Below are 12,339 nucleotides of genomic sequence, written 5' to 3'. Positions count from 1 at the left end.
AGGTCCCTCTAGGATTAACCCTTTTTTTTTTTTTTTATAAACATAGCAGTTTCAGAGAAACTGCTATGTTTATCCTGAGGGTTAATCCAGCCTCTAGTGGCTGTCTCATTGACAGCCGCTAGAGGCGCTTGCGTGCTTCTCACTGTAAAAATCACAGTGAGAAGACGCCAGCGTCCATAGGAAAGCATTGTAATGCAATAGATCCTCTCAATCCAAAATATGGACCGCTCTGGAATTCCCTCCTCAGAGTCTAAAGCAAAGGTAAATAGTGGTCAGAATACAATAGACCTAGGCAATGAAAGGATGATCCAAAGGATATGCCAAACGTGGATCTCAGGTAAGCTACCTCCAAATCCAGTACATGAAAAGATATTGCGCTCGATTTGGTATAGTTGATTTTATATCCGGACAGATTTCCAAAGTGGTTGAGTATTTGAAATAACAGTGCGAGTGACTGGAATAGGCAGCTTTATAACATTCTTGTTCCAATAGAAATGCCATAAATCGATCTGGTCTCTCTAAAGAGGTGCAGTAAAGGCTCCAACGAGAGGACGAACAGAGCTGGCGATAGTGGGGCAACCCTGCCTAGTCCCTTTATGGATCCCGAAATGTGGTCCAAGAGAGCCCAGGAGTTGTAAATGAGCCTGGAGGTTAGAGTATAAAGCTTGTATAGTATTAATCCGAGGAAGGGGGAAACTGCATTGCCAAAGTAGGCCGAACAAGTAAGGCCACATGACCCATCAAATGCTTTCTCTGCGTCCAATGATAGGAGTTTACCACCACAAGAGGACATAGTCTTAAATTAGAGGGGCAAAGGTTTAAAAATAATATCAGGAAGTATTACTTTACTGAGAGGGTAGTGGATGCATGGAATAGCCTTCCAGCTGAAGTGGTAGAGGTTAACACAGTAAAGGAGTTTAAGCATGCATGGGATAGGCATAAGGCTATCCTAACTATAAGATAAGGCCAGGGACTAATGAAAGTATTTAGAAAATTGGGCAGAGTAAATGGGCCGATTTGGTTCTTATCTGCCGTCACATTCTATGTTTCTAAGCATGCGACGGGTATTCTCCTATAATTGCCGACACATCATGAAGCCCACGTCATCCGTATTTGTCCAACTTGGAAGATGTAATATGATGTGCTCTGCCAGTATCTTGGTTTCAACATTTTATGTTGGGTCCTTGTCGCCCTTAGGGAGGGGAAGATATTAGCTAGGGACATATCAGATCAGAGGGTACTTGTCCTTTGGGCATCTGTGTGTGTGTGTGTTTTTTTTTTTTTATATAATTTATTAATGGAACACAATACTGACCCAATGATTGAAGTTCAGTCTGTTTGGCACTAATGTTTACTGAGAATAATGTTTTGTTCCTGAGTTAATATTAAACGGACTGCTTGCACTTTGTACATATCTGTGGCACAACCTAAAAAATAGACTGCAACTGTTACAATTTGTAAACGTAACATTTTTGAGTGGCATTAAAAATAAAATATTTAATTTTGAGTTTTTGGAGCAAAGCTATAAAGTGAAGTTCTCACCATGGAAATAAGTGGAATTATGCAGGTTTTGTTTAATTTTAACCCACATATATTGCATCTTATAATTTTTTTATATAAAGATAAAAAAAATCTATAAAGATGTCAAAGCTGTAATACTCAGTGGCCTATTATGTCCTTTCCACTTCTTTAAGAAGTTTTTGGTCAGAGTGGGGGAGATCAAATGCGCATGCCGGGGCATAAGACCAATACCATATACTTGTCCTAGTACCACTCCCCCTTGTTACAGCTCTGTAGTGCATTATCTGTCCTTGCCATGTTACTACAGTGCTCACAGTTTAATGTTCCTCAAACATTTCCTTAGTCTCTGCTGGCATCACTGCAGAACCAACAGAAACATTGTATAACCTTTTTTAAAAAAAACAACAAAAATACGAATTCAGTTAGGTCGTCATGACATCCACTAACAGCACTTCTTCCTTCAAAACAGAATGAAACTCTGTCCTGGAATCAAATGCATCATTTGATTGGAGGAGTGTTTTTTTTTTTTTTTTGCCTGTGCATGCCCAGTTCCAATCTATTGCTGCTTATGAAAAGCAATGGATTGGAGATTGCAGAGGCATGCTGACGTCTCTGAAGGAGGTGCTGCTGGCTGCAGCGAAGGAGTCTCAGCGCTGGAAAGGTGCTAAGCAATCTTTTTCTAAATTATTTATTTTTAACTTTTGTTTTAAAAAAAAAAAAATACGGGATTTTATGTTCCCTTTAAATGGAGTTGCAAGGCGCAAATCTATCCTGGTGTCCCAATAACTACCATTAATTTTGACTAGAGAAATTGGAAATGAAGTTATTGACCATGCCAAACAGTTCTGACCATTACTAAGCAAGACTCTGAAGTTCAAAGTTTGCATATTTATGTGGAGCTTACAGGTCTTATGGGTCCATCTTAAGCTCCAAAACACAAGGTTAGGCAAGCTAAACTTTTGATTGGATTAGTAAGTTTATTCATGTTTCATTAAGCAATTTATTTGAAATGTCTCAAATTTAAGGAGTGATTTCAGTTGATGAGTGCCCACCAGTGCTGTCAATGGTTTTCACCCAAAAATTCACCTGTGTGAAAAATAAAAATCATTGTTCTTTATGGATTCAGCAACCTTTTAAATGCATTCATCTTTGTTTGAGATAAAGAACCATCCATTAATTAACCATGACTCTGTTTTTAATCATATAACTTTTTCTGTTTACAGGGAACTTAATTGTAATTGGTTCCAGAACTCAGGGGATGCAACATGACCTCTGCTGCAGTGGATGGTGGTGGGTCGGTAGGGGAACTTGCCAGTAACGGGGTAGAAACTACAGAGCAGGTGAGTTGGAATTTGTAAGTTAAAAATAAATAAATATGTAAAACTGAGTACTGGGATAAAACTCTTTATCCCCTAAATAACAATTTATTTGTTTTGCTTGAAAACACATTAGCATTACCCTTTTTTTTTTTTTTTTTTTTAAAACAAGGGATGCATTGCTAGCACATAAACATATAATAAAACAGCAATTTTGTGTACACCTATTCTTTTACAGACAAACTTAAAAATAAAAATTACGTCAGTGCATGCAATTTTGTATTTTTCACCTATTTGTTCAGCTTTCATAACATTTTTGTGGTAATAAAAAAAGTGCACTATATAAAGTGTTCATGATCTTGCAGTATATCACACAGGGTCTAAAATCTGAGTATAAAAGCAATTTGTTTTTCTCTCGGTAGATGTGACAATTGATCAATAAGATTTAATGAAAAATCTTGGTTATAGGTCTTTGTAAGGATCCTGAAGACATTGCAAGCAGTATTGATTACTAAAAATGTAAAGAAGATGTCTGCACTGGAGTATAATGTTCACATACAATAACTAGTTAAACCATATTTTCCTAAAATAAAGGTATTTAAAACTGCCTTAGCAATCTTTATCAATCTCTGAATTGGCAATTTAATGCTGACAGTACACAAAAATTGGGATTGCACTTCCAAACCAGGGGACAGTTGATAATCAAAAAACACAAAATGTGCTGGCACTCAATAACGTAGGGTGCAGGTATTCGAGGTTAACCCAAAAACAACCTCCTAATCTCAATCATAAATAAATGTGAATACCGCACTCGATAATCATGCAATTATTTCATCGTTTTAATTATTATTATTTTTAAATATGCTTATAAAGATATGTATAGTATTTCATCGTGGTGACATACATTTCATCCTATATACATGAGCTATTTACAAATATATACACAGAATCCTCCCTCTTATAAAGTAAAGTTCATAATATATGTATATACAATGGTAATGATCCACAGAATCTCAGAAAAATTATTGAAAAAATAAGAAAAATTGAAAAAAATCCAAAAAAGGTGAAAAGAGAAAAAGGGAAAAAGGGGGAAAACAAGAAAAAGTAAAAAGGATAAAAAATGATAATACAGTCCTGATATATTGCAGTCCAAAATATAGTGCACTATAATTCACTGTCTATGGGTGGATCTCACCAATGTAGGAGTTTCTCCTGGTATGCACAGTAGGAGGATGCTGTAGTCTGTAGTAGTAATCTGATAGTGATGTTGAAGGGGATGAAAAGGTTCCTGTTGTGATGTAAAAAACGATCACCTCATCAACGCTCAGTTTGTATATGTGTGTCAGTATATAGCAGGTCGTTCTCGGCAATCTTTGAATGGGCGGGCTGCGCGCTCGGGACGTCCATGTCCCTTCGACGGCCCCTGTGTGCTGCATTCTGCCAAAATAAATGTAAAGTGGTTTAAATATCCTAAGTTGGCGGCTAAACCCAGCCGCATCCACTCCGTGGTCCTACTTCCGCATTCTGACGTCAGCGTGCGTCGCTGCGTCATGCGTGCTCAACTAAACTTTATTGTACATTTACAAATGGCCCCACACAAATAGATATAACTTGTTGGCTAATAAGATTAGTCTAACAGTATAGTATATTCAGTAGAAGGAGCTTATGAAATGAACATAGTTTATAATTGAAAACAAACCAAAAAAACAAGTTAGTAACTATTAAAGAAATACCACACAGTGTAGTTTATATACAGTAGAAGTAGCCTATGGAGTGAACATAATTAATAATTGAAAACAAAGGGAAAAAAGGAGACTGCCAAAGACTCTTTCTGTATATTAGAAAAAACTCTATTAGACTAATATACAGAAAGAGTCTTTGGCAGTCTCCTTTTTTCCCTTTGTTTTCAATTATTAATTATGTTCACTCCATAGACTACTTCTACTGTATATAAACTACACTGTGTGGTATTTCTTTAATAGTTACTAATTTGTTTTTTTTGTTTGTTTTCAATTATAAACTATGTTCATTTCATAAGCTCCTTCTACTGAATATACTATACTGTTAGACTAATCTTATTAGCCAACAAGTTATATCTATTTGTGTGGGGCTATTTGTAAATGTACAATAAAGTTTAGTTGAGCACGCACGCTGACGTCAGAATGCGGAAGTAGGACCACGGAGTGGATGCGGCTGGGTTTAGCCGCCAACTTAGGATATTTAAACCACTTTACATTTATTTTGGCAGAATGCAGCACACAGGGGCCGTCGAAGGGACATGGACGTCCCGAGCGCGCAGCCCGCCCATTCAAAGATTGCCGAGAACGACCTGCTATATACTGACCACACATATACAAACTGAGCGTTGATGAGGTGATCGTTTTTTACATCACAACAGGAACCTTTTCATCCCCATCAACATCACTATCAGATTACTACTACAGACTACAGCATCCTCCTACTGTGCATACCAGGAGAAACTCCTAAATTGGTGAGATCCACCCATAGACAGTGAATTATATAGTGCACTATATTTTGGACTGCAATATATCAGGTCTGTATTATCATTTTTTATTTTTTGTCCTTTTTACTTTTTCTTGTTTTCCCATTTTTTCCCCCCTTTTTCTCTTTTCTCCCTTTTTCCATTTTTTCTTATTTTTTCTATTTTTTGCAATATTTTTTCTGAGATTCTGTGGATCATTACCATTGTATATACATATATTATGAACTTTACTTTATACAAGGGAGGATTCTGTGTATATATTTGTAAATGGCTCATGTATATAGGATGAAATGCATGTCACCACGATGAAATACTATACATATCTTATCTAAGCATATTTAAAAATAATATTAATAATTAAAACTATGAAATAATTGCATGATTATTGAGTGCGGTATTCACATTTATTTATGACAGTTGATAATCATTCCTGCAGTACGAGTGAGATTTTATAGCCTGAATTTCATTCTGGAAAAATAAATGAACGTAGAAACTTGTATAGTCTTCTGGGAGTGAAGTGGTTAAGTCCTCATGACACACTGAGGGAGCCACTTGAAACAATTAATTTTTAATGAAATTGTATCTTTGTTAAAGGGGAAAATCATGGCTTTGTCTGTATTATGAAGTAAGTGGCAGCAATGTGTCAACTATCTACTAAACTGTGCCCTAATTTGGTATGTTAAATTGTGCAATCCCTGCAATAACAAGTTGGGGAGCTGTTGTCTTCAATAGATATTGCTACCTCATTTGATTGTGTTAAAATGGCAAATCCCACATAAGTGTTCCAAATTATGGATAGTTATCTGTAAGCCGGCCAGCCTGTTCGATTATACATTCCCTTAATTAACATTCAAATGTTAGCTGCTGTGTAAAAGGGGTGTGTATATTGGGTGTGTTGATTCTAGCCATGTTCTGGTCAGGGGGGCATGTGAGGTGTACACCCTCCCCTGTTCTCATTGGGTTTTGCCTATTACAAGGCAGGACTTAAGTCCCTGCTTGTTGATCAAGTGTGTGAGATGTTCTTCCCCTTTGTCCTCATTGAATGTTACCCATGTGGGGCGGGACGCATCTCCGAAACTATTGCATCGTAAGTCTGCCTGCGTCAGGTGGGTGGTGTGTCTATATTAAAACACCTCCTCCAATGCTGGCAGACGTGCTCGATTAGTTACATTACTGCGGTATCCAGACGGGAACACAATCACAAAAGAGTTGTTCATATCATGTGTGTACAAGACAATCAGCACTCCCCCAATAGCCGTAGATCGGTCCATATTCACAGAGTAGGTGCGTATATCCTCCCACTCTATGTAAAAAATACATGCATAGAGATTACGGAGGGATAATGCTTCTTAGATACTTTAGACTTTAAAAAGTCTAAAAATATATCCTAAGTGTATGGAGTTTTACCATGGGTATGTAACTATCATGCCTCTCTTCTCAATATTTGTGAATCCCTTAATTCTCCCGTTGACCCCATAATTACAGGGACAGTTTGATATTAAGATGTGCCGTAAGACCACAGTGCTGTCTATTCAAATAGTATTTGTGTCCCCTATGTCTCCTTGAATGAGTTCAATGTGCAAAGATATAATCTGTGAATTTGGGGGTATGTGTGCAGTAATAAAAACTGCTGTTTACATATCTAAATGCAGCAGTGAATTAATGGCAACTAACTCTCTGAAATAAAAGTCTGTAGTTAACAGGCAAATACATATGATAAATGTAAAGGCTTGCATTAGTTCACTTCACAGATATTTAGTATTCTGGGTGTTTAGATATATACCTCTGATTCCAACTTTATAATTATAAGCAGCTTAGGTCCAAACGAAATAAGATAAGGTAAGTAAACGTATAGCAGGCTAAAACTGCCAGTAATTAAGAGACAAATCGTGTAAGTGAAAAAAGTAAATATATACATCAATTAAAAATTACCACGGTCTTAAAAAGAAATAAGATTAGCATAGGGGATATTCTTTCCAAGAGCCTTATATCAGGAGCTATAGGAAGGCTGAGAAGGAGAATCCCTCATTCAATCCCTGTGGGGAAAGGGTTTTCAATTTATAAATCCAATAGGATTCCTGCTGTATCACCCTTCGATCCCAATCGCCTTTGCGTTGGGTTTGTGGAATATATTCTATTACCATAAACCATAGTTTGTTAGAGGAATTGGCATGGTGTATCTTTAACTGGCGTGAGACTGGTGTCTCTAGAGGTCTTCTCATGGAATTGACGTGCTCCCTAAGCCTGAATTCAAAGGGGCGGAAGGTTTTCCCAACGTATTTAATTCCGCAAGAACAAGTTAGTAGATATATTACTCCTTCTGTGCGACAGTTGAAGAAGGAACGAACCGGGAAAATTTCCTCCCCATTATTGTCTGTAAACAGTTTGGAGTCTTTAGATATATGCATGCATGTGCTACAGTGTCCACACTTATAAGTACCTTTGGGTAGGTAGTGCTTGGAGGGTTTTTTCAGCGGTGCAAGATGACTTTGTACTAAAGTATCTCTTAGGTTTCTGCCTCTACGTGCAGTCACGGAGGGAAATGGAGTGATTACTTGTTTAATATGTGGGTCCGACATTAGAATCGGCCAATAGCGTCTAAGGGTACCCATCATATATGTCCAGCCTGCATCATAAGTAACTAACTATGCAACAGATCGAATTGGCATCCGATGTTTGTTGGTTCCGATCAGTAAGAAGTGTGTCTCTATCTAAACTGATTGTGATACCGGAGAAACTGACGGAAGCCAAGCACAGAGAGATGGACACAGGTTTCTTCAGGAAGGAAGAGATTCTTTATTCGATTCACCGACCGGGGCTCAGAGGGACTTATGTCACCAAAATACAACAAGATCTGAGCCCAGAACTGACTGTGTAAATGCATGATATAGACATATAGCTCCTCCTATAGTTAACTCTACCCCCATATACTCTTTACACAATCAGCTGAACAAAGCCTAACTTCCCTTACTTATTAGACCACATGGCTCACCCAGAACAATGGAGGAGGGGGGAAATGTTTTCAGTTTCTGCATTCCTGCATTTGCTCAATACGGTGTTGATTGTATCTTAGCTACGTGAAACTAACTAACTGATACACCATTTACACATATGCCACATGGCAATCTTGTCCTAGTAAATTTATTTTTACTGAGATTCCACCACATTCCCCCCTTTGATGCTTTTGATATTTCACAATTCCAGATGCATCACTTAACCATAGTTTGCTTACACCTCAGGTTGCCATGAATCAGAACAGACCTCGTAAGCATCTTAGCATCCTTACAAATTCCTTCAGCACTCCTCATTCTGAATATATTCTCTCTGGGCTAAGGGTTCATACTTGCAAACAGCCATTACATGCGCAGCTGGTTTCCTTTCTGTCGTGCTCTCTATGACACTCTGTATGGACCTAATTACCAATGGAACCAAACATGGTAGAAAGAGACACACTATAATCAACATGACTCCTCCTACCAATGTCTTGATCCCTCCAAGCTGCTCGTACCTACTTCCAAACCAACTACTAGAATTGTACCCGTTCCAGGCTTAAGTCGGTACATGCGTCAGTTTAGCCATGTGGCTTGTGAGATCAGCCACTGCCTGCCCTTCATCATCTATGTGCAGACAACAGTTGCTGAGATTGAACTTTCCACATACACCTCCTTCTATTTGCACTGGAAGTGAATGGAGGACTTTATCAACAGCCCAACTGGTTTACCTGGTAAGAAGGCTATGTGCTTTACAGAGGAATCCATAATTGCCTAATGGTAGAATGAGGCTTGAATCCCTGTATTAGAATACAATAACACTTCATGGGCATACAGTTTGGCTGTTAACCAGTTCCCTCACATATTACATCCCTCCTATTGGCAATGAAGCGCGCTAAGGAAGCCAGTGCCACTCATTATCTTCCCAGCTACCTACATTCAAGGATGCTAGCTTCTTTTTATGATTCACATCATAAACTTTAACTCTCAAGGTCTCTGCTGTTTCAATTGGCAACAAGAAGAAGGATGGTTTGAGCATACCTAATACACATGCCCCTTCCCAGTCCTGTGGTAACTCCGAATATACTTTCTTACCACAGATCCAGTACAAATTTGCTGGGGCTCTCCAGGTAGATGTGATGGATAGGTCAAACCACACATCCTTTAAATTGTAGTATCTAGCAAACGGGTTAGATGGTTCTGAGACATTTGAAGCCGACCACCAAGTTGTATTCTTCGTATCATCATCATAAGCTTTTTGCCCTAGACAAGTTAATTCTCCTACAGAAGTATTATACATCATTCCTTTCCTCGCTATGCAAACATAACCTATGATGGAGGTCTTTAATCTCCACTCAGATTTACCTCTAACACTCATATGATAATCGGCTTGTGTAGATATTAATTGGTCAACTGCCTCAGAACCGGACATTACCTCCTTTGCTTCCCAAGGCCATTGGTCTCCCATGTTAGTACCTCCACACACATAGCAGTTGGTAACATTAAGACTACCGGCAATACTTTCGGCTAAATCTATGAACAGGTTTTTAGCATTATGGGGGATCTTATTATCTATACTCATCTCTTCATAAAAAGAATGGTATACTTGATGAGTTTGGGAGGTTACCGTATCGGTCTCTATCCCTATAAATAATATTGTCCCAGGATCTAAACCCGTCCCATATATTTGGAACCCAAATAAGTTACCGAACCTATCTATGAATCGTTCAGGATTATTTATGAGTATATGGACTGGGTTACATTCCCTAGACTTACAATATGGCTTTGTAGGCAACTTAGTAACAATCATATCCTTATCTACTGTCGGTCCCCAAGTTGCCCACCCCACACAAGACCAATATGGGCAAAAGTTATATTCCCTATCTGGGCATCTCGGACTTACATACTTGTTTTTACTACTGGGACAAATATATTTATCATTAGACCCATACGTTCTCTCCCACTTAAGATCCCCACATACATTCCACGGCTTTCTACCACTTGATATTGCTTTACATGCATCAAATAGCAGAACACCCGAAGAATGTACGGTTTCTAACTCAGTTTTATTTATTAGGGTCCCCTGAGGATCTCCATTCCTGAGGGTCAACCAAATTGTACGGGGTTGATACTCTGGACTGAAGCACTTAGGTTCTCCTACTCCTAAATGGCACACACTATATTCTATATTTAAGTATCTACATCTTGATACATCTCCGTTACATTCATATTGTGAATGCCAAATTAGGGTCTGGGAAATATGGTTACCTGTTCTTGTAGTCTTAATGCATACCTCACAGCTAGGAGTGTCGGTACCTCTACCTTCCTGAATATAAAAAGACACAAAAATACATATTATCAAAAACACTTCTTTCGACGTCTTCATCCTCAGTCTTCGTCCGTGCGATGGCACCTCAGCTTCCAGGATGTAAGGGCTGCAGGGAATGGAGTTCTGCTCGTCTTCACAGGGGTCCCTTCGAGACTTTCCTGGCTTTTAATAACACATTGGTGAGCGGACAGGCATTATTATGGCCGTCAAAAACACTCACTTGTAGATCTTTGTTGATGTTCCCTTTTAACAATATTATCTTCGCAAAAAAAAAACACTTTTAATCCAACTCGGTCACACGCTTCAACTGGATCTTGCAAGGATTCTCTGGATCTATGGTAGCTTGTCAGGAATCTGCCGCTGTTTTTTTTTTTTTTTTTTACCCTAGAGTGATGAATCCACGGAGTCACTTCTACAACCTTTACAACTGTTGGGGTAGATAAAAGAACAACATAGGGACCTCTCCACTTGGAACCTAATGGAACAGTGTTCCATTTTTTTATCCACACTTGATCCCCTAGATGGCAAGAATGAACAGGTGGATAAATATTCACAGGTAATCTATCTTGTACCCATTTCTGTACCTCCTCCATAGTTTTACCCAACTCTACAACCTGCTGCCGGGTAATTCCTTCTCCCAACTGACTCAAATCCCCCGTTAAGTTACCAAGTATGGAAGGTGGATGCCCATACATAATTTTTCAGCAGTACCCCAGAAACAAAAGAAAGCATCTTTGAGGTCTAGGAAGGTATAGTAGGTTGCCCCACCTGGTATTAAAGCAAGCAGATTATAGGGGATGGGTACCACTGGGTGTATATTGACTACTGCATTATTAACTGCGTTTAGATCTTGTACAGGATGATACTCATCTGATCCCGGCTTCTGAACAGGTAATAATGGAGTGTTCCAAGGGGAGGTACAGAATTTTAGGATGTCATACTTTGCACACTTATCCACATAGGTTTGTATATTTTCCTTAGCCCTCTATAATATATGGTACTAACTAAGGCTAACAGGATATGCTCCAAGCTTTGATTCAATGTGTATTGGTGGAATATTGCGAGCAAGTCCTGGAGGATTATTCTCTGTCCATATTCTTGAAATGTCAAATAAGGATTCATCACTCTTAGGGTCTGTATTTGTTATTATAGAGTAGAAGTGCCATTCTTCTTCCTTTTGCACCGATACTGATATTATGCCTGGTGATCTATTAAACTTCAGAGACATTGATCCGTTGGGTTTAAAAGTTATCTGGGCTTGAAGCTTTAATAATAGATCTCGTCCTAGAAGCTGAACTGGACACTCCAGCATATATAGGAACTGGTGCTTAACCAAATGGCCTCCTAGAATACAAGTATGACTCCTGAGAATTGGTCTAGCAGCGCTTTTCCCAGTAGCTCCTATCATAATTATAGTCTTCCTGAAGGAGGAGCAACTAGGTTAGTTACCACAGAGTACTCAGTACCAGTGTCAATCATGAAAGAGCTCCTCTTTCCCTCTATTGATACATCGACCATAGGCTGCACTCGGCTAAAGGGGGATGGAGCCCAGTCGGTATCAATAGTCTTCCATGACAGTGTCAGCCAGACCGACAAAATCTCTATCTTCTCTATCCCTTAATCTCTGGGTAGGGGAATAGTATCTACTTCCCTGAACACCTCCTCTGTTACTACTGTCAT

At 38.8% G+C, this 12,339-nt stretch overlaps 1 protein-coding gene across 2 annotated transcripts in view; it reads left to right on the top strand.

Moving 5' to 3' along the window:
• Positions 1 to 12,339, top strand: part of ELF2 (E74 like ETS transcription factor 2) — a 102,588-nt gene that overhangs the window by 30,389 nt on the left and 59,860 nt on the right. For both annotated transcript variants that reach the window (XM_063460073.1, XM_063460074.1), the window contains one exon: positions 2,745 to 2,861. In XM_063460073.1, coding sequence (XP_063316143.1) covers positions 2,787 to 2,861 — 75 coding nt within the window. In that variant the 5' untranslated portion in view covers positions 2,745 to 2,786. The remainder of the gene's footprint in view (positions 1 to 2,744; positions 2,862 to 12,339) is intronic.

The sequence above is a fragment of the Pelobates fuscus genome, chromosome 6, assembly GCF_036172605.1.
Source record: "Pelobates fuscus isolate aPelFus1 chromosome 6, aPelFus1.pri, whole genome shotgun sequence".
Classification (NCBI taxonomy): domain Eukaryota; kingdom Metazoa; phylum Chordata; class Amphibia; order Anura; family Pelobatidae; genus Pelobates; species Pelobates fuscus.
The sequence above is the reverse complement of the archived record's forward strand: the minus strand, read 5'-3'. Positions and strand labels throughout refer to the sequence as shown.